General features: G+C 33.5%; 1 protein-coding gene across 1 annotated transcript in view; it reads left to right on the forward strand.

Annotated features, from left to right (window-relative positions):
• LOC129232956 (dystrophin-like) overlaps window positions 1–27,184 on the forward strand; it is a 105,925-nt gene that overhangs the window by 38,065 nt on the left and 40,676 nt on the right. The window contains exons 5-11 of the mRNA XM_054867045.1: window positions 14,465–14,637; window positions 14,805–15,073; window positions 17,974–18,137; window positions 20,338–20,472; window positions 24,436–24,661; window positions 26,526–26,586; window positions 26,682–26,743. Coding sequence (XP_054723020.1) covers window positions 14,465–14,637; window positions 14,805–15,073; window positions 17,974–18,137; window positions 20,338–20,472; window positions 24,436–24,661; window positions 26,526–26,586; window positions 26,682–26,743 — 1,090 coding nt within the window. The remainder of the gene's footprint in view (window positions 1–14,464; window positions 14,638–14,804; window positions 15,074–17,973; window positions 18,138–20,337; window positions 20,473–24,435; window positions 24,662–26,525; window positions 26,587–26,681; window positions 26,744–27,184) is intronic.

Below are 27,184 nucleotides of genomic sequence, written 5' to 3' on the forward strand. Positions count from 1 at the left end.
ACAGCGTGTGCACTTTTAGTAAGTTAAAGTTTCTGAGCAAATTTCTTAGACTTATGAAAGCGTTTCAACATTGCATTCAAGCTACTCCAGCGGATTTTGCACTCTGTAATACACTTTTTCAATTTCTTCTAAGCCTGATTTTCTAGGTTTCAATATTTAGTGATGATTTTCAAAAAGGCTTATAGTTTTTACGCACTTTCACAATTGCTGAACGTATGAACACTAAAACCTGGAATGAGAATACCAATTCATTCTCAGAAAAATATGCTCTATTTCCGTTTTCTTGAATTGTAAATCTACCATTCACCATATGAAACATGAAGTTTTTTCTTGCTCTTCTTGTAAATATACAGGAAGGTAATTAAAACTTCAGATGATACTTGTAAAAGTATTCGTTTTATGAACAGCAAAAATTGGGAAACGTTTGCATGGAAAGTCTTTGCGGGATTGGAAGTCCCGCGGGATTCGGGATTGGGATTACGGGATTGGAAACCCTACTTGCTACTTAATTAACGTTGGTCATTGTATCCGTGCATTTAATGCTAATTAGTTTCATCAAGCAGTAACTTCAGTAAAAGTTTTTGGATAACTTCTTTAATTTTACTTGTTATTTTAAAGATACATTCTAAAACATGAACAGTTTTACGTATGCACTGTCATGCGAGTTATCCTGTATTTCATATATAAGTTTCAGTAATTTCTTTTATAATGACTGAACTTAGATTTAGAGTCGTGCCGTTGTCGAATATTGCAGATTGCTCAGATAATTTATCAAACAATTTTCAAGGTACGACTCACATTTATAATATTAGCTTAATGATGATAAAGACATCGGCAGGCACCTGCTACCGGGTAGAGAGTTTAATAATGTCAGGCTTTTTTCTTCGGCGAAAAATATTGTGCTCTTTTAGTAAGTTACTGTCTAACCACTGATCGTATGGAAAGGTAAACATCCGGTTTACACGCGGAAATGGAAGCATCTATTAGTTTTCAGGGATGTCAGATTTTGCAGATGCATGTTAGCTTCTAAATTAAGCTGAGTCTCGTTCAAATGAGCGGAATACGCGCATAATATTTTTATTTTTCCCCTCATTCAGATGGAGTCGCCCCAACTGGATGTTTGCCAATTCCATACAATCTGTGGTCAAACAGTAAAGGTTTTGAGTGTATTCCTTAAGCTTACGTAACGTTTAAATATTGCATTCAGGCTACTCCAGTGGATTTTGCAATTTGTAATATACTTTCTCAATTTTTTTATAAAACGCAATTTTCTGATTCAAATTTTAGCGATGGTTTTCGAAAACGTTTGTAATTTTTACGCATGTTCCCAATATTTGAATGAATCAAAACCGAAACCTCGAATGAGAAAACCAACGCATTCTCAGAAAAATAAACTCTTATTTTTTATCGTAATCCTAAATGGTAAATTCATCGTTCATCATGTGCGACACAAAGTTTTTCTTGCTCTTCTTGCAAATATACAAGGAAGGTGATTCAACCTTCACTTGATGTTTATGAAAATATTCGTTTTTTTTTTTTTTTTTTTTGAGGGGCAAATGTTAGAAAACGCTTGCATAGAAAATCTTTGCGGGTTTAGAAATCCTGCGTTATTTTGCACCTGATCCTGTGGAAATAATCCCGCTAAATACAATGCGGGATTCGGGATCGGGATTGGAAACCCTATTCATTTGGTAGTGACACTTGTTCCTTTGCAACATCAGACTCGTCAATTTGCCGGCAGGGAGGGGCATTATTGACCCCTGGCTTTGAGAATTCTATGTATGTGGGCGTGGTTTTTGCGGTTTTTTTTTAAAAAAAGGTGGGGGGAGGGGTCCCTCCCCCCTGGAAAAGTTGCAAAAAAAAAAAAAAAAAAAAAAATCAAAACAAAATGAGTCTCTTTGAGCATACTAACGCATGGTATTCAAAGGTTGAAACTCATAATCGAAATTAAGAATCATGCTTCAACGCAAGAAATTTACACTTGATGGTTGCATCCCAAGCCCTCAACCCCAGTTAACAAGTCCTAAAATATTGATTCTCAAGTTCCATGATTAACGATGTGATAGACGTTTCAGCATTGTTATTGGAATAGCTGCGCCCGAACAACAGCCTGGCATCCAATTAAACATGCCTCCTCTTTAGATTGTGCTCCTCCAAAGCGATTATTGAGAAAACTCAAGCTTTTAATCCTTCCTCCATGTACTTCTCTGATGAACTTCATATTGGATCTTTATTACCCGCTAGCTCCAGCGTAACAACTCGACTAAGCCGCAACCCGATTGGTCCGCTGAGTGGTCGCTGCAGTGGAAGATTAGTAAAGCTTTAGAAATTTCGCTCTGGACTTCGCAGTAAAGATTTTGTGTTATTTTCAGTGATGGGTCAAGGGTTACTGGAAGTATTATTTAGTTGGTGGTAGAAGGTATTGCTTTATCTTTTTATTACTATTAAGCAATTTTATTATACTTGGCCTGATTGTCACAGAGAAATCTGAGGCCTGGTTTTCCTTATATCTCAGGAACTAGACAACTTAGAGACTTCTGGATTTCACTAAATGATTTGCTTTATCTAAAGGTACAACTTAGCGCTGAGAAATTAAAGTTCTAAAATAAAATTATTATTTCGGTTAGGATGGAAAACAGCAAATTTCATGTAATTTCCCCATTAAATATTTAAATATAAAACCCATTGTTACAAATTTTGTTGCCTTGCAACAGTAATGTTAATTGCAATCATAATGGAAAAGTTTGAATCACAGGCTTCTCTGAAGCAAGCATGAAATTTATTCAATGAAATTGCTCCCGTAGGATTTGTATCCTCACCTACGCCAATAATCGATAATGGGACTAAGTAAAGAGACATATTAGGATCTTTATCTCAAGTAACTTGTATGTTGTGAACCATAAATTAGTTTGAGAAACCTTTAATATTTAAATGGACCAAAACTCATCGCAAACGTCGTCTGGAAAAAAATGAAGATAAACCTTGAAAACAAGAAATATTTTATTTCTTTGTTGATCACCATTTCTGTCTTGAGGCAAACAATTGACTTTGGCAACAGTTAGAAAATATAAAGTGCTGATAGTCTAAAATTATTTCAATCGGGATAAACAAAACTAAAAGGGACACCAGTCCAGCACAAACGTCGCCTGGGAAAAATGAAAAATAACAGAATTAAAATAAAAAAAAAGAAAAGAAAATACTAAGCAATTTTCTTAATGCACTCAAAAAGACAAAATAACTTTTTTCTAGGTCACAAAGGATAATTTAAGTGTTCCTCTAGTTTCAATTATTCTAAGAAAATGACACCACAAACAAAGAAAGTGCGGCTCAAGTCATGTAGAGAATTTCTTATCAGTATCTAACTTTCAATCACAAATTTGAGTGTTGAAACATGCATAATTTTCTTAATGGGAAAGTTTGGTTCGAAATGACTTGAGCCGCACCCTTCTTCATATTTTCGGCTCAAGTCATTTCGAACCAAACTTTCCCATTAAGAAAATTATGCATGTTTCAACACTCAAATTTGTGATTGAAAGTTAGATACTGATAAGAAATTCTCTACATGACTTGAGCCGCACTTTCTTTGTTTGTGGTGTCATTTTCTTAGAGTAATTGAAAACTACAGGAACACTTAACTTTTCTATGCCAAAAAGGATAATTTATTTTGTCCTTTTGGTATAACTTTGATATACCCCCCCAAAAATTACGCGCCAAATCTGGCACTCCCTACGAACTTTTTAGGGTTGCTGTTTCTTATTTTGGTGTTGCCAATTTAGGTTTTTTCAGCTTTTAGGTTTTTGCTGTTGCCAAATTTAGTATTTTCTTGTATTTTGTACAATTTTTTGAGTGATTTTTTTTTGAAAGTTTTGTGGCAACAATTTTTGGATTTCATATATGTTTTAGCGCCATTTCATTCATTCGCCATTTCTTTGTGAAGTGCACAAGCAGATTCTGACTTGCTGTATTTTGCCGCAAATCTGGTTGTATTTTAAAATTATATTTTTTTTCTATTAATTATTTTTATCTTTTAGCTTTCAACATGCCTACTGTATATAGTATTGTTGAAAACCAGGTATTTTGCGCCAACGCCAAAAACAGGTATTTTGCTTTGCGAGGAAAAAAAGTCGATTAGAATTACGGTAACCGGGTCGCGGGGATAAATATTTCATTCTATCAACCCGCTACCTTACCTTGGCGACGGATCAATGTTGGTAACCCTACACCAAATCTTATTCGCTCTTCGTTTGGCCAATCAACCATTGCAGAGTTCACTACACAAAATTGCAATGTATTTGGTTTAATAAATCTTTTTTTTTAATTCCATAGAATAAGATTTTTAATTTTCTCAAAGTTTTTTTTTTTTTTCCAGAAAATGGCAACATATATTGCGTTTCTTCAATTTTTAGATCTTCGAAACATTTTACAAAAATTTACATCGCAGAATGTTTGTCATATTTTAAGTTGGATTTAAAAATCAGTTATTCATATCTTTGGATACGTTTTTGGAATTTGTTCGCAGTGAGTAATTTCCTTTGTGTTTTACTGTTCCATCTTTGATTTAATTCATTACTTATTGTAATAAAGTAATGAATTAACTTTATATAATGAAATAATTCATATATAATGAATTAATTTTAGTAAGTTTGAACTAAAATGTTAGTTAGGATAATGTTCTCTGAATGGATCTTTTGATATGATTTAACTTATTTAGTAGATCGTTTTAAATTTTAATTGAACATTAAATCTACTTAAGGGCTTTTTCTATTTACTTAACAAACTATTACAGACTAATGTCGTTTTTTTATCAAACTTTAAATGTTGTTAAATTTGGTAGAAATGTATGTTTCATTTTAATGTTTTTTAGGAAATTAAACATAAAAAGGTAACATTTTTATCATGAACCATTTCGTTTCATGCGCTTTATATTCCCACGCACATTATGTTAACATGTTGGAAAACGTTACATCTCACTTCTCTTTTCTGCAAACTTAATTTTAAAATAAGAAAAGCAATAAAATTCTATAAAAAAATAGGCTTAGTAATATATTTCTGCATATTTTCATCAATTACAAAAGGAAATGTTTTATTACTTATTTTTTTGCTTCCTTGCGGCTATAATCAAAGAAAGGAGAAAGTTAATAAACAGTTCTAGTTACCAAGGTGATAGTTGGAGCCATTCAAAGCTCCACCCCTTTTCTTTAAGTCTATTCCCATTGGATGATTTCCTTTGTTTACAATGTAGTACTTTGTTTACATTGGGTGAGTCTTAGGTGCCAAATTTGGCTGTTTTTGAAAACATACGCCAACGCGACCCGGTTACCGTAATTTTACCAAAAGTCGCCAAATTTCGGATTTGGGGGGGGGGGGGTATATCAAAGTAGTTCCGTCCTTTTGAGTGCATTATGAAAAGTGCTTAGTATATTTTAAAAAATTCTGTTATTTTTATCTTATAACTTAGAGACTGTTCTCTCAATTAATAAATAACGGGAAATTCGTCCAGGAGTAAACTAACGTACTTCCCTGTTCATTAACTTTGACTTTTCAACATATATGCTAAATAACTCCGTCACTTGTCTTAAGCTTGTAAATTACTTTAACTTTTTTTTTTTCAGTGAGAACAATTTCATGAAAACAAGATTCAAGTAATAACTCTTTTCTATAAAAAGAAAGCTGTTAAATAACATAAAACTGTATGATATTCAATTTTTTAAACTGTTAAATGCTATACAGTGAAACTTCGATAAGTCGAACTTCGATGAGTCGAAAACTTCGACAAGCCGAAGAGGTTATTAATTCCCGTCCAACTGAACGGAGAATGCATGTTAATTATTTTCGATAAACCGAATTTCGTTGAGTCGAAATATTCGATGAGCCGAATTTTTCCCCCTGACCTTGTCAAATTTTCCATGCTAATGTAACTCTATAAGTCGAAATCGTTTTTTTTCTTCTAGTATGAACAAAAAGAAAAAAGCTGGCGCCACTGCATTGCATCAAAATGCGTCTAGACCTAGTAGATCTAATAAATAGGAATTCGATATTTTGTAGGTAACCTTGTAAATGTTTTATCTTTTTTTTCCTAAAGGTAATGTTTGCTTCGTTTTTTTTTTCTTAAAAGGAAAAACCTGCACAGGGGGAAACCAAAGCTCTGACTTTGCGAAGCCCGGAACAGAAAAAAATAGAGAAAGGGGGGGGGGGGCGGTACATTCAGGACTGAAATATCCACTTTTGGGGAAAAAAGGTCGGGCGGTTGTCTTTCTGTCGAGGTCGGCTTTCTGTCGAGACAACAGAAAGAATCCCTGTTGTCTCGACAGAAGGGATTCTTTCTCGAATTAGCGTTTTGTTCTACAAAGCTGTAAGGTCGTTCTAAATTTGCTGTTTTTCTTTATGTGTTAAAGAAAGCGTGTGATTGAGGGGCTGTCTCGCTTATCCCTCAAAGTTTAGACCTCAAAAAAAGGTTAAGAGAAAACTTAAAATTTTAAATTTGCAAGAAAAAGTTGAGCTGATCATAGATGTCGATTTAGGTATAGCAAAAAAGTACATTGCATTGAAGTTTGGTGTGCCTCCAAGTACGCTTTCAACAATTTTAAAAAACCGAAATGTCTACCTCCAAGCGGTTGCTGACGAAAAATTTAATGCAAAAAGAAAACGCCTTAAGGATGGAAGGTATCCAGAGCTTGAAGAGGCCTTAGTAAAGTGGATGCTAGTAGCGAAAGAGAAAAATGTTCCGTTATCTGGACCAATCATACGTGAAAAAGCAGAAACTTTCGCAAAAAATATTGGCATTTCAAATTTTGAAGCTAGCGCAGGTTAGCTAGACAAATTTAAAACTCGACACTACATTGTGTACCGAACCATTTGTGGCGAAAGCGCAGTAGTGGATGAAAAAATTTGCGAAGAATGGAAAGAAAAAGTATTAAAAACTATTCTAATGGAGTACAATGAAAATGATATTTTTAATGCAGATAAGACAGGACTTTTTTTCAAATGTCTCCCTGACAAAACTTTTACTATAAAAGGTGATACATGTTCGGGTGGAAAGCGGAGCAAAGAACGCATAACTGTTATGGTAGCAAGCAACATGTCAGGCACGGAGAAGCTGCCTTTGCTTGTTATCGGTAAGGCTAAGAAGCCGAGATGCTTTAACAGCGTCAAGTCTTTGCCAGTCGATTACACAAGCAATAGTAAAGCCTGGATGTCTTCAGAGGTGTTCAATTCTTGGCTTAAAAATATAGATAATAAATTTATCTCAGCTGGAAGAAAAATTGTAATGTTTATTGATAATTGCCCTGCACATCCCAAGGCAGTGGCAAATAACTTAACTGCAATTAAATTGGAATTTCTTCCTCCGAACACAACTTCTATCATGCAGCCTATGGATCAGGGCATCATAAAAAATTTAAAGGTTCACTACAGAAAACGTGTTGTATTAAAAATTCTACAGTGTCTGGAAGAGAATTCGGTTCCTTGCATTACTCTGCTCGACAGTCTCCGGGAACTGCGGAAAGCATGGAGTGATGTTGCACAACAGACAATTGTTAACTGTTTTAAAAAGGCTGGTTTTGTAAAAGATACATCTTGTTTGGAGCTAGATAATGAATACGAAGAAGAAAATATGGACGATATAAATTTTCAAAGTGAGTGGAGCGTTTTACAAAATAAAATGAACATTCCTACCGACAGAGATTTTATGGATTTTGTGTCAGTTGAGGACGGAGTTTTAGTGACTGAATACCCGACAGATGAAGAAATTTTATCAAGCATAACGGAAAAAAGCGAAAAATATTCTGGTGATGAAGAGGTAGAAGTATTTGAGCCAGTGATAAAATTTACCTTCGATTCAAGATGCAAAACGAGCAGCAGATATATTGCGCGTTTTTGTAGAATCGCGTCCGAATGTTCCAGACTCTCTCTTTGACGCATTAAAAGTATCCGAAGATTATTTAGTGAAAGAACAAATATCAGCGCAAAAGCAATGTTTGATTACAGATTTTTTAAAAAAATGATACCTATGTCTTTTTAGGTAAGTTAAAAAGTTGTTCATTATGCATACAAATTTAAATTTGTTTTTCAACCTACATAAATTCTTTAATTTTTACAATTATATGTTAATTATGTAATGTATGTATATAGTATCACTGGTACATCATTTTATCACTTTTTTGAGCATGTTATAAATCTTTTGAGTTTTAGTGGTATCATTTTCTTTTTCTTCTATAGTTTAGGTTTTGTTTTCGATTAGTCGAATTTTCGATAACTCGAATTTTTTTCGCGTTCCCTGTAACTTCGCGTTATTGAAGTTTCACTGTATTTTAAAAAAAAATCCATCTATTACTAGCTCTAGGTTCCTATATGATGATCAAATGCGATACTAAATGAAAATAAAAGGTAGGGATTTTTTTTTTTTTGCTAAACGTTCTACATAATTCAGGGATTTTTCACGCTAGCAGTGGCTCTGATCTCTTTGGAGTTAATAAAGCAAAAACCGCAACATACAAAGTTATAATAATTCCTAAGCAGTTTAGAAATATCGTGAAAGAAGCTGCTAGAACGTACTGTCGGTTCTCCTTAGCTGGGACCTCCTTCCAATTTACGCATACGGCAGGTCTGTTCCGATTATATCAAAATAGAAAGAGAAACCCCGAAGTAAAGCTATGCAAAATAACGTGTTCCAGCAGTTCTTCCTATAGTGCATTTAGGGAGAATTGATAGCAGATGTAAACAAAGAGGGTTGCTGTTTGACGTCAACATCAGCCACTTTCATGAATTACGCATCGGATTGGCGACTCATCTCAGATAAATTTCGCTTTTCTGATTGGCGCTGTTTTTGTCATCCCATCGCCAATCAGACAATGGTATCGCCAAATGTCATGTTGCTTTGCTTACTTCTACTATCAGTTCTCTCCGAATTCACTATAAGTAGTTTTGAAAAAGACAGTGATAACAAGTGCGATGAGGAGTGCACATCCTCAACCTATCACGCTTTTTAAAAATGGAACCTATCCCGATTTGCTAATCTTTGCTTTCATGAACGGACGGCATCATATACCCACAGCTAAGCAAAATTATCGCAGTATTGCGCCATAGCAGACTCTTCACCCTGTCGGTTGTTCTCTTTGTTTTGAGTTCCGAATTGACACTGCTCAAATACGCAGGAAAGGCCGAGAATGATCTACTAGAAATTACTAAGTTTTGCAACGGAATTGGAGGTAACTCGTTCAAATTAGCGCCGAAAATGCGACTCCAAATCCGATTTTAGATTAGTGATATTGGCCATATCTAGCCATTATATTTAGCTCCTACCCTCACCAACATCATTAAAGATCGTCTAAATTTTGTTTATAGGACCTGGACCTCAATTTAGAAATTTTTTTCAAAAAGATCCCCTCTCGTAACATTGATGGTCATCCTAAACTGCGATTTTGGAAGTTCAGTTTCGAAAAATTTGGCTCGTTTTTGCTTTAGTATTCCTAGGCCAGATGTTCCTCCCAGTCCGTTCCTTCCCCCTCCCGTTTATTTTCAGAAAAAAAAAAAAAAAAAAAACTATCGTCTCGGGAGCCGTTAAACATTTGAAAAAAAATTGCGAACGGCTGAGGGGTTTTTCCTTTTTTAGAAAACATTAGCAATGATAAATGAGTTAATAAATATGTAAATAAAACTTGACTTGCTGTTAAAAAACTTACAAAAATATTTAAATGTTAAGAATAAAATAAGAAACTATCATAAGTATTCGCATTGCTGAAAAACCATAGAAAACTTTGAAAAATAATCACTAAGTTCACGCAAAAGATGTGGCAGCGGTGTTTTCTTGCTTTTCTTCTGCCTTTTTTTGAATAGGGACATTTTTTTAGCTTGAAAGAACAAAAATCTCCGAGGACCGGTCAAATGTTTGTCAATTATTGTTCTCAAGATTTATAACCCATTGCAAACTTTCAGTTGACTTCAGAGTCCGAAAGGAAGTTTTTCAAGGAAGTATAAGCTGAGCTGGAAGTTAATAGAAATTTTATGTATCATAAAAATACTGCTCGAGCGGAACTTATACTCTTCAAAAACGAGTTATGATATCATTAAACTTTACATTATACCAACCAATTCCTTCTAATTTTCTCCCTAAATCCTGTTTCTCGTTAAATCAGAGGTCGTTATAAGCGAGTTCAACTGTATCGTCAATTGCACTACTGACTTCGAAAAAAGTTTGATGTTTTTCTGCCCTTCAAAGCCATCAAGTACACTGAGTTGAGTTTACTCATTGAAAGCGAGTTATGCTCCTATTGTGCCAGCGATTCTAATTTCCTCGCTAGATCCGATTTCTCGTTAAATCAAAGTTCGTTATAAGCGAGTTCGACTGTGCTACTACTACTACTACTACAATATAATTGCTTCCATTTTGAATCAGACTTTCTTGCCATGGAACGTGATCATCATCAAAAGTTGGTAATTCTTCCGTCAGTAAAGAAATCGAATTCTTCTCTCTCTTTTTTCTTTTTTTGAGCATAATTGAATTGCCAATGTCAGATGATTCTTTCTCAAGCATGGTAAACTATTTAGTACAATTATTTCGTACTGATAAAGATTTTATTCAGTTTCCATTTTATTCAACTCGACTTTTGTGTTGAGTGAATGGTGTGTTTATGAGCCGTTTTCTCCAACACAACCGTGCCCTTTTGTCATGCATTGGAATAAGAATAATGTTAATGAAAAAAATCCTCAGTTTCTGTAATTAATTATTAACAAGATGGCGCGAGCTGAACCATTAGGAGTCGCTTTAATTGTTTCGAGAATGTCTTTAGAAAAGAAGTACATCTGTCTCTTACAGTCAGCATTAAGTCAGATGTCTGGCATTAAATTTTAATGCGCTGCAGGATGGATGGAGAATGTATTAAGTAGCTCTGAATATTTTATTTCAGTTTCTTTAGTTTTAGTTTTGTACTTTTGTTTGACTTCGTTGCAGATTTTTTTGACATTTCGATATCGTTTTGTACATTCTTGTCGGTAATGGAAGGAGCTGTTCGACTAATATTTGTTAATGCCGAATTTCTTATTGTAAGTTTTCTTTAAGACACGCTGAATAGTTGTTTGGTTGATTTATATTTAATGCTGTTTTTTGCTTGTTACTTGAACGCTTTGTGATTAAGAAATTCGAGAACTTTTTATAAGATTACATAGACGTTTTATAACTTTCTCCTTGATGATTCAAAACCGTTTTGGAATTTTCGGGGCTTTGTTGAAAATCTCCCGAATTTAAGGATTGTTTTCTGGGTTTCAAAAAATGTATCTTCTTTTTTGAGGAAATGGGGGCGGGAGGATTTTCATCGCGAAATTCTAAAATTCAGCAAAAACTACTTTCTCGTGTTGCTGAACCAAAAATTTACTTTTGTTTTGATTGCACCCTCTCTTCCACGTTCAGTTGAATTAAAGCATATAACTTTGGCTGCAAAAGTAAAAAGCTCATTAATAATAATAATAATAATAATAATAATAATAAATAAATATAAATAAATAAATAAAAATCATCTAGCTTTCGGTACAAAAATATATAAGTTACTATAACTTTTCCTGTTTTGTTTGAATTTCTCTGACTGTCTCAGATTGTTGGTCTCCTAAGTATTGCAACGACAAACCTCGAGGAGGGGGGGCGTGTTTTTAGACAAAGTTACATTGGTGATACAGGGGTGCCCCCAAAGAGCAAGGGAGCACCCCCTCCCTTAAATAGCGTTAAGACCCCCCAAAACTAGCCCCCCCCCATCACCCACCTCCCAAAAAAGAAAAATACCCCTCAAAACAAATCTCTAAAAATTTCAATGGCGCAGTCTGTGCCACGACCTCCCCTAGGTGGGCACCCCTGGGTGATACCTACTTTTGCAGCTACATGCTTGAATAATGTGATATTCACATTTTTGCAATGGAGTTTTTAAGATATTGTGTTAGTTTGCTGTAGCATAAGTTACTATATCATTTTGCATTTTGCACGACTTTTATTGTTTTAACTTGATTATTTCCCGGGCCGTATATATAACATCAGACATCTTCGCTCTAATCTTTATGTGCCAAGAGTGATGGAATTTATTCTCAAGCGCTCATGCCTGTTCAGATAACTGTCCTTGAAAAGGGATCGTTTTTACTAGCTCGGACCATCCGCTTATCTACCCAGGTAATGGAACATTTCAGGCTCACCTTCAGTTTCTGGAGAGTCCCCGCTGAAAGTTCTGAAGTGCCTCTAGATGTTCTACGAGGTTTCAAGAATGGCTATCATTCTCGTGATGGGGGAACAGAATATACATTCTTAAAAAGACGATGGACTTAGAGTAGCACTTTTATCTGCACCCTAAATAGCGCATCTTCTTCTGGGGTAAAAAGTTTGAATCCGTCGAAGATGTACCACATTTGTAGAAGAATTCCGTTGCAGAGGATTTGCTTTTGCTTCATCTCTCGGATCGGTTTATTGTGAAAGTTTACTTTTCTGATTTTAGAACGGAAAGTTTTAAGAAGATTTGAGTGTAGAGATGGATTTTTCTGCTGAAATTTGTTTTAGCTTCGCTAAATGTCTCGCAGCCTGTCGTCTTTTTTTGCTTTCATAAAAATATTTGATTCTACTTGATGTTTTGCTTCGGATCTGTCTATTTCAATCTCGTTTTTTTTGTTCTTTAGTGCTATTCTGGAGCTCCAAAAGGTTTTAACTTATTATTTTTAAATATATTTATTTTTACTCTTACTGTTTTACGTTTACATTCACCATACTTGAGAATTAAATTCATTGTTTGATGTATAAGGATATCAAAAAATACTTTACTTAGTCTACTATATACTAATATACTATACTTTAGTACATATTTTTCTTTTGCTATTGGATGACTTCTGACTAGTTAAAAGTCTATGTGTTGTCAGTTAATATTTTCTAATTTCAGTAACGTCTTTTTTTTAATCAATTTTTTGCGCTATATTTTTTGTGTTCCAAGGCATTTCAAAACTATCGCTGGTGTTGTTGACGAATACGATTTTGCTTCATGAATTGATATATGACTGCTGTACATTATAAATGATCTCATTCAACTCATGTAATCTGCTAGTTAAGTGCAAAAGCTTTTGCTTGGTTCTTAATTGATCCGAATAGAAAGATGCTTTTGTTATTTTATTTTGTGATTTAGGAAATTATTCTTTGAAACTTTGAAATTCTTTTTAACGGCTCTGTTCTTAGACATTTAATTGCACACTTAAGAAAAGAAAGTACACAAATTCTACTGAAAATTCTTTTAACTAGCTTTTCTCGTCACTAAATTGATGTAAGGAACAGAATGTTCCAAATTTAAACGTTTTACATCATTTAGCGTTTTTATTAGCCGTTTGATCATTGATGTAATTTCTACTCTTATTGCCGCTGGCATTTTTGTGAATGTTTGCCTTCCGTTTCAAATTATCTTGATTATATCTACGTTTTGGAATTCTTATCTTTTTCTAATAATAACAATTATTTATTTGAAATGTGGAGTAAAAGATTTTATTCAGTCTCTCACACTCACCCTTATTGATGCATAAAAAACGCAACTCTTAGCTTAGGATACAATTTAATATCATTGTGTGGGAATGGAAAAAAAAATCAAAAGTCATGATTTTTGTAATTGAAATGTATTGAATCGATTTTTTCTCATTCATACGTGTTTATTATTCCTTACATCTTTTTGCTCTACTTGATCAAGTGAAATTATTCTTTGTTGAGCACTTTTTGTGATAATTTACTTTGATGCTCAACAAATGATTTTGAAGGCAATTTTTTGCTTGATTGGATCCGAACTGATATTTTTGAATCGGAATGAAGTCACGCTTGGCGAGACAAAATGGATTGCTAATGGTTAATTTCACTCTGCAAAAAACTTTGCAAATGTTTGAACATGTGAGTCTTTTTGTTTTTCGTTTATTCAGTTTTCTTTTTCGCTGTGTATTTTTTTTTTTTCCTTTTTTTTTGTATTTAGCTCTTAACTGGCGAGGTGGGGCGTCTTACTCCCCTGACATCATATGGATTGGACTTTTGCATTCAAGCGTTTTGTTATGCATATTTTTTTTTTCCAAGATTAAATCAATTTCCATGAATGTTTACGGATGCCTCTTACACTTGAACAATATTTTCTTAATTTCTACCTCACATACATAAAAACCTATGTTTTGGAAGCATGCCAGAAGCAAGCACGTACGTCGCCGAAAACTAAGTGGCGTGCCGTTTTTCTAAAAGTTTCTGTTTTCAGAATAAGAAATATAAGGTAGTTAAAAGATCCTATATTACACTCAATCCATTCGTCTTTCATTATTAAAATTTTAGTTTTTTTTTTTAAACTTTTAACTGGGTTTAAGTACTTTGTTATGAACACGATCTTTATAGGTTCATATTTATCTGTTTAATTCAACCATTTCGAACAACAACCACACGCTACAAATATGTATTAAGTATAGTAATTGATTAATTTTATTTTTTTAGGACTTGCAGCGGGAAATTGAATCACAGAGGGACCTCCACCAGACTTTGAGTGAACGCAGCAGCCATTTGTTGCAAAGCCTTGAAAGTCAAGATGATGCTTTGTTGCTGGGGCGAAAGCTCCAAGAAATGAATCATAGGTGGAATGCTCTCAGGCTAAAAACTGTGTCACTGAGGTGAGCATTTTAATTTATTTTTTATTTACTATTTTTTCCAGATTCAATTTTTAAAATCAACAATTTTGCAGTGAAATTTTGTTCTCTAGAGGAAAACACACTTAAAAAAAAATTCTGCAATTTTCAGATTATAAATATTATATTAATCTTCGTTATTGTGTCCTCAGGAATCGTCTGGAGAGCAGTGCAGATCAATGGAATCAATTGCTTCTCTCTTTGCGAGAGCTCACTGAATGGGTTATCAAAAAAGAAACAGAACTATCTGCTCAGCCTGCTATAGGAGGAGATGTTGCTTGTATAGTCAAACAGCAAGACGAGCACAGAGCATTTAGACGACAGTTAGATGACAAAAGACCTGTGGTGGAGAGTAGTTTGCTTGCTGGAAGGCATTATGTTGCCAAAGAACCTCCACTCTCTGATACCAGTGATTCAGAAGGTGTGTGGACAGTTAAAAATTATCTTCTGGGAATGGATATATTGTGCAAGAAGGCATTGGTACAGTTTTGAAATGTGCCTCTTGCTTTCTTCTACATTAAATTTGTCATAATTATTTTTATTTTTCAAGATTTTCTTAGCAGTCAATTTTCTTTTCTAAGTCCTGTTTTACATTATTTCTAATTTTGTGTGAAACTACTGATTAGACTTGAGCCCGGTGCTACTCAAATCATTGTTTTACATTTGAAGAACTTGTTTTCAAAACGTTTACTGTAATTTTTGGACGAAATGCCGCATCGGCGTAAGCGCCGCACCCCCCCCCCCACCAAAGTGCATGGAGAAAAAAGCTCAAAAGTGACGCATCGCCGCAGTTCTCGCCAAGTGAGAGCAAGGAAGTACCTACCATACTAGATAGAAGAACCACGCCTAAGGAATATACAAAGTCTCTGACTGAAAAATAAAAAAGCAGATTACTTTTAAACGCTTTTTTTGCAAAAAAAAGTGCGAGCATTTGTTTCTGAACTGAAATATTTCTTTCTTTTTTTCAACTTTTAGAAAATGTCCTGTTAAAGTTAGCCCTTACTAACTTTTACATCGTTATCCATTGCAGCAGTTAGCCTGTTGAGCGATTTTTAAACCGATCTAGCCGTCCTGAAAGGAAGGAAGTAGAAAGAGATAAAAGATTGGCAAGATGCCAAGTGTAAAGGAAATCCAGCGAAAAATGTTTGAAACCGGGTTTTTTATTAACCTTGAACTTCAGATTCGCGTTTGTGCTAAAAGAAAAAGGGGAAAACAACAGAATGATAAACAACACAGCTAGAAAATCGTAACCGCCGCATCAGCTGAAGCGCCGCGACGCGTCCACTGCAAATTACAGTCAAAATTTTCAAAATTGATTTTTTAGTGAGAAAGTCTGCAGCATATGTCGAACAATATAAAATTTACAATACCAATCAAATTTCCAAATGCAGTTTAGTGGTAATGAAAACAGAGGATGAAATTCGTGCATTTTTTTCAAAAAGTTCTAAATCACAAGCAAGTTTTGTGCCAAAAGGGATTGAGTAAAGTTTAAGTTTAATCAATCAATCACGGGGGGGGGGGGGAGTAACCTCTCTCTAAAATTACTTTATTTGTATGCGGTTCTGCAGTAAAGCACAAAAAGCAATCTGCAAACAAGGGGGGAAAAAAACTTGTTTTGCAATTACTTTGAAGCTTTGGGAACTACCAAACTATGTGAATGTTTTAATTTTTTTAAACAATCTTGCAGTGATAAACCTACTGCTAAACATAAATGGAAATAATGATAGTTATTGAGAAATAGAATTTGTACATGAAGATTTTTTATAACTAGCTTCTTCCAAAATTGTGTATCTAAAATCCATACTGTGGTTACATGAAAAAAAAAAAAAAAAAAAACTGTTAATCATTTTCAAATGAAAGTGAGTCATTTGATTATTTGTTTGTTCCAAAAAGGGTTGAATCATTTTCTTCTATTTCTAAGCAACTTGATTTTATTAACTATATGGTAAAATCACTCGTCAAGATATGAGGAGTGAAAATGGCTTCTACATTTGAACAAAGCCATTACCTGTTTGGTGATATTTTGATACTTGAAATTGTAACCTTAACTCCAATGGATCAACCCTAAACTCCAGTAGGTAGCGTTCATTGTTGACCATTCTTTCGTTTCTTCATGCCCCTGAAATGACCAGTAAAACAGTTAAGTTACGGGATCGAGTTCAGCCTTGTCACAATAATGCCTTTCCCTGCATATTAAACATTACCAAAATATATCAAATTATCATACCGTTGCGTCAGTTTCATTGTTGAAACTCGCAAATTACTCGATCATTGGCTATTATATATATATATATATATATATATATATGAAGATAATTTAATGTTATTATGATCGATAGATTACAGGGAAAATTTATCTTTTCCTTAAGTTCAATAACAAATCATTCAAGTATGGGGGGGGGGGGGAATGATTTTCACCATTTAATAACAAGTGCTTCATTTTCTTGAACAAAGTTTCACAAATTAGTTCTTTGTTTAAAAAAAGAAGAAAGAGTTTTTCTCAAAGAATGAGACTGTTATCCAGCTTCACACAATCAGCAATTTTGTTTTTTCTTGTACCTCTGGCTCTGTACACTAACAAAACAGAGCTAAGTACATTAAATCCTGCCAACCAACATGGTTACAAAAATACATTAATTTAAAAATTTGCCAAGGTAATTAATCAGACCAATCTGATTACTATCATAACTTTCAAAAGCTGCCAAGACTCCAAATTTCAGTAATTGTGATAATATAGTCAGCTTTCATCTAAAATGTGTAGATTAGTGCATGGGCGCCCATATGCAAAGTTTTAAGGGGGAGGGGGGCTCAGATATTTTCCCCATAGTTTAGCTGGATATTTTCCCCGTGAAAACCAATTTCAGTACAGATTAGAGTAATTAAAGTTTGACATTTTCAATAATTTGTTCATTAATGGCTGGAGAAGAAATGTTTTTACATTTTTTGCAAAGAAAAAAGTACTGAAAGCAAGGAAGTTCTAATTTCTAGGGGAGGGGTGCTTGAGCCCCCCACTTGCCTTCGTTTATCAGCGCCCTTGGATCAGTGGTTTCCAAACTTTTTGCATTCATGGCACCATTTGAAGAACTGGAATTTTCTCACGGCACCCTAGCCTATCTCTGTTATATTATATGTCTTGATATTGTGGGCATTTAGCGAGACCCGCTTAGGCAACCCCTGGTATAGATGAAAACGGCATGATAGCCACTTTATCATACTAGATTGAATTGTAAACAGGTTGTATCGTTCTGAAAAGTAGTTATTCGTTTCTTATTTATGTATTGTCTTGTATATTATGTTATTTTTTTGGAAATTATATTTCAGCCAAGGAGTTTGAAGGAGATAGTAGAGGGTACAGAAGTGCTGAGGAACAGGCGCGTGAAATTACTCGAAGCATTCGGAGGGAAGTCAAAAAACTGTCGGACAAATGGAATGGACTTCTATCTCGAACAGAACAGAGGCAGAAGAGGCTTGATGATGTTCTTGTTGTAAGTTTAATTTGAAATCAGAAATTTGTCTAAGAGCATGCATACTTTTTGTTTATAAAATGTTTTAATATTTTGCCTTTGTTAATCGTAAATTCTTAATCAATCTTTGTTCCTAAAGTTATAACATTTTGTTACTCCAACGAATTTTATAACAATTTAAATGAGTAGCATTTTAATTCTGTGTTGTATACTTTTAGTTCTGTAAACATCAACTGTTGCTAGATAACAGTAGGATCAAGATTAAAGCTACAGTTGAAGGATTTTTCTTTATGAATTTATGTCGTGTTTTTGCATAGATTTATTTCTTCACTTACCAGGAAACATCACAATCAAGGAAATTCAAAAAAATTCCAAATTGGTGGCATTCGAAAGAGCATTGGAAAACATGTTTATGGCACTGAAACTACGTGCCCTCGTGACCACGCTATCGAAATATGATGTCTTAAAAATTGCCGAAATTTTTAGTAAAGTCGCCAAATTTAGCGAGTTTTGTTCAGAAATGGAAGGTACGGCGCGAATTCAACATCTGCATCTGACAAGACATTTCACTTCCATATTTGGTCACCACCAAAGGGCGTCAGAAATATCGCATTAATTCTTTACTGGGGTGGCTACCATGGCGCGGGGTGTCGTGGCACAGACTGCGGCATTGAAATTTTTAGGGGCTTGTGTTCCGGGATATTAACGTGCAACTGTATAGGGGAAAACGCCACAGCCCGAAATATTTGTTTTATTTTATTGTAAAAACAATGGAATTTTTTGTTATTCTTAAGACTGTTAAAAAACTGATGCTTAAAACTTTTATGCTTCTGCGGGTGAAATATTTCCACTGAAAGAGTTTATTCGATGATGAAACTGTTTTGAAAAAAATATGATAACCGTAGAGAAACGGTAAACACACTTTAAAGTCTTTTTTTTTTTTGAAAAGTCGTAAATCTGAAGTCTTCAACAGTATCTAAATACGAAGAAAACGACATTTTTAAAGATTTCAAACCATGTTCTCAAATTTAAAAAAAAACGATTTTTGTCAGTTATTTTCAGTGTGTTTTTCGTTATGTGTATCGTTTTCAAGTTATGTGTAAACCCTCTAACAAGTCAGATAAAAAAAAAACTGTATTAATTTTTATTTTGATCGAATTTGAATTCCCTTTTAACGTGAAACGTAATTGGTAAAAGTGACTTCAGTATTTTTAAAAATGACTAAATAACATGCAATATGATGTGCATTTACGTTATAGCGACTTTCAGTTGCAGTGACAGACTTTTTCGAACTACAGGGGTTGTTGTAATGAACGTCGACTATAAAATTTTTGATAAGAATCTGTTATGAAGTAATTTCCGATATCGTTGGTTTTGCTGTGCAAATTTTTGACATTTACTACCCGTTGTTTTTTTTTTTTTTTTTAATTATTTTTTTCGATTTTAAATTAAACATTTTCGCTAGCAGTGGTCAGACAATAGAACTTCATTAATGATAATAACTTTTGAAAAAATAAATAAGAGCTGGGATACTACAATCCGTGATCATGTTCTTTCAACATCAAAAACTATCCATTTTATTTTCAATATATAAGCTTTAATAAGCATGTTTTTTTTACTTATTCATATTAATTCTCGTACATAATTATTAATTACTTACAACACATTTCATTACAAGAGTACAAACTTAAATTAGTTAAGTAAAACACACTTGAAATGCACTTAAATTCTGAAATGCATTATTATCATGATTACAAAGTTAAATCCTACGTTCAATTTCGTTATAAAGTTGTAGCTCCTCTGGATAAAGCTCTCTAGTTTCCATTTCACAGGCTTCATAGTTACTTTTTAATTTTACCCACACAAGTAAAGGGTTAATTCGAAACATCGTTTACGCGCTTTGCAGATGACCAGAAATGAAAATGCGAGTCTTGCTAGACGCAGGCGATGAAATCACGTGGTATTTTCCATTTCTTGCCAAGTCTTTAAATTTGGCGAATTTTCGTAAGATTTCGACAGACTTTGACCCCCCATATCTCAAAAACAAAAGGACGAGGGCACACAATATTTGGGTCAATTTTTTTTTCTAATGATACTCTTTCGAATGCGACCATTTTTAACTTTTTTCATGATTACTGAACTCGTGATGTTTCCTGGTTAGATGCAACATTTGTAATTACTTGCTGCATATGCTAATGCAAACATTTTGTTTTCTTACTAGAAAATGCAAACTTTACAAAGAGCTATGGATGACTTGAACACTAGGCTCCATTCTGCTGAGACTGCAAAATCAAAATGGCCTCCTGTATCTGAATTTGTTCTTGACCAACTTCCAGAACAAGTGGATGAACTCAAAGTACAAAAGATTTTTTTCCTCCTGATTGTGTATGAAATGCATTTTTTAGAAATTGGGTTCATTTCCCACAGGGTTGTTTGGTTTAAACCGCAATTTAAACAAAGTGTTTTTTTTTTTTGAAAAACTCAATTGTTATCCCCCAAATCTAAGGGTAAATTACATATTAATAAATTTGCAAAATCTTTTTTTTTTATGTAACATAAATTCAATAGTTTTTTCTTTCTTAAGTTAATGCAACTTTTCTTATTAGGTACATAAATATAAAGCACACCAACTATGTGTTTCTAAAATTATATAGAGAAAAATTCAAGTAGTTTATAGTCTTTATCTATTCATACTACCTGATTTGCTTCATTATTTAGAGATAAATCATGCATCATTTAAGCAATCTGTTGTGGTATGTAAATTTAAACTCTGTAGAATATCTAAATGACAAGGAAAAAAACCATACACTTTTTGACATCTACTATAGATGACGCAATCAGAGCAAATAAAAATAAAAGATGCATAAAATTTTGAAAACAGAAAATATATGTGTAACTCTGTGCTCTAATAACAAATTTCGTGTCAAGTTTTCACCTGTTAAAGAACTTTTTCAATCTCAATATAATAAAAAAATAATGTAAGAATGTTCAAAAATTTTTTCAATTTTTAGAATACTTGATTTTAATTTCATTTTTATTTATATATTTATCGCAGAAAGTTATAACTATGAGGAAATTGATTTACAAGATTTTATTCTTGGTTATTTACAATTATATCATAACAGGGGCGGATTTACAGTCTGTTCAAGGGGGTGGTGATTGAAAACCGTAAAAGCCATTCCTCCCCCCAAACCCGTTATGTAGGGGGCATGGAGTCAATTGCCCCTCTTCATCCTGTCTTTTAAATACTAATCGCCCCCCTTTATCCTGTCTTTTAAATACTACGCTCCCTCTATCGCCCCTCATGAACTTATCGCCCCCTTGAAGTGTTAAATCTCCCCTTTAGGGGTTATCACCCACAGGGTTGGAAACACTATTCTTAGTCATAGCAATGTATTATTATACCAGTATAGTGTAGTTCATGGGGAAAAAAGGTTGGAAGACCATATAGAAATATAAATCTTATTAACATTCAAAAAAAGGGGGAAGGGCCAAGCTTAGGTTCAAATTAAAAAGTAGGTAACGCCTGTCCATCCTTGACTACACTAACTGTCTAAACTTAATTTAAAGCAAATTTGTGGAATGTATTTGATTGAAATTAGTAGTGATTGCTAGTACCTAATTCCTTCAATTCTATATTATTGGTTTTAAAAAATGACGGTTACGGAGGGGGCGGTCGCCCCCACCGTCCCCTAGTAAATCTGCCGCTGTATGTTAACTCTCACCGCAAATTATTTCTGTGATTTTTCATTTGTGCCAAGGTCTATTTATTAAATTTATGGTACTTTTTAGTAGTCAAAGATTTTTAAAGAATATTTCTCCTATAGGGGGAAAGCGCTACTATGGGGGGAAGCAAGGAAATGAATTGAAAGATTTTACTTTTAATTATTTAATTAATCACCAAGTAATTAAGCACAAATGTGAATATTAAAAATTCATTACGTTTAAATCGTTAAATATTTATGAATTTCTCAAAATGAAATAGGTATTCTTACAATTAGAGTTTAAACCAAAAAAAAAACCGTTTTTTTTTTGTTTGTTTTCAAATTAACCGGTTTTTTCCTAACCCTGATTTCTCATTGTAATTAGTGTGTAGTCAATTGTTTGAATGTAAAGTTATAAAATGTAATTATTTTCTTTTTTTTCCAAATTGTTTGAAGATGAAGTTAGTGTGTATGTGTGGAGTGCTGGCTTTCTTCAATGTGGTTTACAAAATAAAAATAAATGTTATGTTATAAGATGAATTACAAACTAACAGTTGACTATATTAATTCTTTTTGCTTAAAATATTTTGAAATTTTATTCATTTTTTTTATCTACTCATGTCCAAGTTGTAGTCTTGTCCAAGTGCACCCTTGATTTGTGAAAAAATGACATAAAACTTGGACTTTTGTCTCTTTCCTTAAAAGCACTGCATTTTACTCATTGAAGAGATATGTATTACTTTAGCATATTCCTTGAGTCGATTGAAACTTTTGAATTTGAAATTAGACTGCTTTATACAAATCAATTGTTTGACATTTTATGAGCATGTCTTTTGAATTATTCTGAGGATTGACCTAATCAATTTGTTAAAAAAAAAATCTTGAGATCTTATGAAAATCTCTCATGCAATCATAGTCAGAACAGATTAAGTGAAGAAATGTGTGATAGTAAATTGTTTGCCTTGGACATTAAAGTCAATATGTGGATAATGATCAGGAAGTTGGTTTTTAAATGTTGGTAGTTAATTAAGCAATGCTTTGTACATGTGGTAGATTGGGACATGAAGTCGCCAATTTTCAAATTTAAGTTATGTTGTTTGGTGTAGGAAGAGTGGGTACTTTTACAAGTTCCTGTACATCATCAAGGCTAGACACGTGCCCCAATGGAGGATCATGGCCCTCCCTCCTCTTAAGTGATCAAATATATCGTAAAGCTGCATTTTGGGGACTTTTATTCTGAAAAAATTGTCTCAGAGCCCCCTGTTTGTACGCAAAAATGGAGCTCTCACCCTCACCCCTCTGACTATGATCACCTCCAAAAGCAGATGTTGGATCTGCTCTTGGTTAAGACTTAAATCTGATTTCTTGCTCTAATGCTAAAAAGGTGAAAAAATGACTTCTTGGAATAACTACTACAAATTGCTTATAACATCTAAATTAGGAAAAAATAAATGAAAACCTTTGTAAAGCAGTTTAATGAAGGAATAGAAAATACTGTCTACTCATTTTCTAGGCAGCAATTAAAATTTGATGATAAGACTGTTTTCAAGTTTCCTGTATTATTGCAGAGGGAAGAGTTGGGCTATATCGATTTGTTTAGGCTATTTAAATCCACAGGATTTTTGGTGTTTCTAAGCAAATTTTAAAAAAATGTTTCCAAGCATTGTTGTTTTCCCTTTTGAAATGTCCAAGTAACTGCAACAGCTTGCGTAGATGATGATGGTGTGGCTGAAAGTTTCTTATGAATGGCAATCCAAGATTTTACTATTGAGTCAAGGCAGTTCCGGATCTAGCCGATCACTTTGGGAGAGGTTATTTGAAATTATCTAACACACTTTCTTTGAATGTTTGTCCTAATAGTCACCTGTCAAACAGTGCTGGATCATCAATTTTTTTAAAAAACCACCGCTCCTACCCATCTTCAAGTTTTTATATCATTTGGGGGAATTTCAAAATAACAGAAATAGGCTGAATTTATAAAATTTAAGCTAAGGTTAATACCGAAACATTCTTTGTGTTTAATGTATTGCTTTGAAGAAATATGCATCAATTTTTTAGTTATCTTTTGTGGCATTTGTGGAGGAGTATTGGAATAAGGGGCTCTCCTCCAGAAACCTTTCGGAATTAAAGCCATAAAACGCAAATTTAGGCTTTCTTTGGCCTTGTGAGCTATAGGTGTACTCAGAGGACAGCAACATTTATAGATCTTCAAAGTGTCTAAAGTTTGCATCAAGAAATAATGTAAACAATGGAGCAAAATTTTAGAAATAAAGTAGTTTGTTTTGAGGAGAGGAATGTCATTTCCCTCCCGATAAAAACCAAAATTTCTTTTGAAGTAAAACTTGTGCATTAAATTTTGTTATTTTCTCATCAAATTTTCTTCTCTTTTTTCTTCTTAAAAAAATAAGGAGATAATTTATTGGGTGGGGCCATGCCCCCCCCCCCCCCCTGTTTAGATCAGCCTCTGAGGCAAAATAGGGTTTTATGTATATGCATGTTTGATTTTTAGATTTTTTACTGCTCAAGATACTATACTATGGGTTTTGAACCAGGCAGTATACTTCAAGTTTCATTTTATACTTTTTATTATATTAGAAACTCAACGATTTTTACAGGCTTTCAAGGATCGCACAGCACCTCTTCAGATGCATGTCGATGAAGTAAACGAGGCAGCCGCTAGAATTACCGGTTGCAATGTCCTGCTCTCACATTCCAACCTCAACAGGCTTGAGGAGTTGAATACTCGATGGAAAGTTTTACAAATGGCTGTGGATGACCGACGTAAACAGCTGGAGCATTGTTTGCTCGATCAAGGCTCCGCTCAGCAGCAATTCCTTAGTGGTTAGTTTATTTCTGTATTTGTTTCTGCATTTGGTGAAATTGTATTCACTCTCATAACTGATCAAAATACTGCGGTATTTTTGGGAATTAGAATGTTTTTTTTTTTTTGCTAGCCAAAGCTCCAAACTAAGACAGTGTAAAATTATTACTGTATTGTTTGCTATATCGCAGTATTTGGAACTTACACAAAAGCTGACTCTTTTTGAAAATAGCATCACTATAAACTTATTTCGGCTTTATAATTTATAATTTGTCTAAACAGATCTAAAAGAATTAAGGGAATATGTTGCTGTTACTGTCTCTTACATCAAAAATTAGCTTGAAACTATTGATGTTCACAAATTTTGTGGAAATCTGTTAAATAATGCATTTTAAAATTCTTTTTATCATAAAATTTTCAATTTTAATGTGAAAATGTTAATTTGTGAAATTTTATTTTTACAGTCACAAAAACATGAGTATTTTTATATTTTGACAAAAAAACAGCAATTTTCTAAGAGAATATGATTTGATTGTTAACTCCAGGTTCACAAAACTATGAGAAGAATTTTCAGTTTTACACAAACAGGACACTATTTGAGAAATTAGTACTGAAGTCTGTAGAGTATGGGTCATGCTCTAAAAAGTGTAACTTTTCTGTTACATGCCTTTTACAGTAATAAGTTAAAGGAACAATTCATTTAATAATGTTATTTAATTTCATCAAAAATCTATCTATTTATACCTGCCAACAATTTTCTAATAATAATTTTTATTTTAATACATTTTTGGTTCACAACTTGTGAATTCTCACCTCCGTGGCATGTCCCACTCCTGGCCTGAGTTTATGCTACTTAATAAAATGTTTAATTAAAAGTATATACTTATTTATTTATTCTTTCTTTCACATGTGTCTCAAATGCTAATTGTTTAAGTATGTTAATTTTTTTTAATATTGTGTTTTAGTTTTTTTTAGTAGGATAATAAAGCCGTCACACAATAAATTCTAACCTTGGTTACCCAAACACAAAATGCCATTTCTCATTAATGGATGGCAGTAAAGGCACTTCTCCTTTTACTTCCCAGGATACAAGGGGGTCCCCCTTGTTTATTTGCAGCCATAAAGAAGTTGTGAGATTTTTGTTGAAAAACAAGAAGGTAGATTTTGTTTTGAAAACCAAGTGTAGTTATTGAGAATTCTCACCTCGGTTAACTTGAATTTCAGGGTTGTAAATTAATATAAGAAAAGAAGTGCACATGTTTTCGAAAACTTAACATGTGCAGATTGTTGCAACAAAGAAAAAAAATCCCTGAAAAATGTATCCATATTAATGGAAAATTCCTCACCTCCGTGACAGACCTTTTCAATGTCACTATTTAAACACAAAATTATAAACTACCGCTACATTCTCAAATTTACTAATTTAGAAATATATTAATACTGTGCTATTTTTGACACAAATTTGAACTGAAAGAATAACTAAAATTTAAGCTGTACCTTAATTAAGAGAGCTTAATATTAGATTCACACTAATCATTAAAAGAGCTCATTGTTTGCACAATTAACAAAATTACTACTTTGATATTAAATTGGCCTCTATTTTCAAGCACTAAAAGTTTTTTTTTTCTTTTTTTATAAATTTCTATGACCAAGGTATTTTTTTATTTTATTTATTTATTTTTTAATTTATGAGTAAGATAATTGGAATTTAGCTGGGCCATTGTTTATGTTTAGGTTACTTCTAGTAGGTAACATTTTCATTTAAGAATGAAAAAAAAAGACGGCAAATGGTTTTGAAATTGAAAAATATTTTCATTCAAAAGTTACACATTCTGTATACTGCTGTATTTTCTAAAGATTTACAAATTGCTTTTATTGTTGCAGCATCTGTTAGTCATCCATGGGAAAGAGCAGTAGCAGGAAACAAAGTGCCTTATTATGTAAAGTAAGTAGATTTGTGAAATTCTTTGAAATTTTTGGATTTTTTTCTGTTTAAATCTCTAAGTTAAAATATGTTTTGATTTTTAATTTTTTCCCCAGCCATCTAACTGAAACTACTCACTGGGACCATCCAAAAATGATTGAATTGATGGATTCCTTAGGTAAGAGCATTTTAAATACTGCATTAATATTTTTACTACTGTAAGAGCTTCAGATAATTGGTGTGCTGGTCAGAGGCGTACCTGGGGGTTGGCAGGAGTGGCTCTTGCCGGGGGGGGGGGCATAACAGTAAGAGGGGCGGCAATTTGCCAAGATTATTCTGAAAAACCCATCATAATTTTAAGTGAACTACTTTAATGATGTTTCAAAATAAGTAAGAATAGAGCTAGAAGGAGGGGAGAGGGTGGGGGACATTACATAATCCTCAAAAAAAAAAATAAATAAATAAAAAAAATAAATAAATAAATAAATAAATAAAAAATAAATAATGTTTTTGCATGCATGGACCATTGGGTCAGCTTAATGTCAGCTCTGGAAAGGGTGCGGGACGGCTTTCCGCTCCAAGTGATCCTTGCTTTTTTTTTGGAAGGGGGCGGTATTTA

Source organism: Uloborus diversus, unplaced genomic scaffold, assembly GCF_026930045.1.
Source record: "Uloborus diversus isolate 005 unplaced genomic scaffold, Udiv.v.3.1 scaffold_140, whole genome shotgun sequence".
Classification (NCBI taxonomy): Eukaryota; Metazoa; Arthropoda; class Arachnida; order Araneae; family Uloboridae; genus Uloborus; species Uloborus diversus.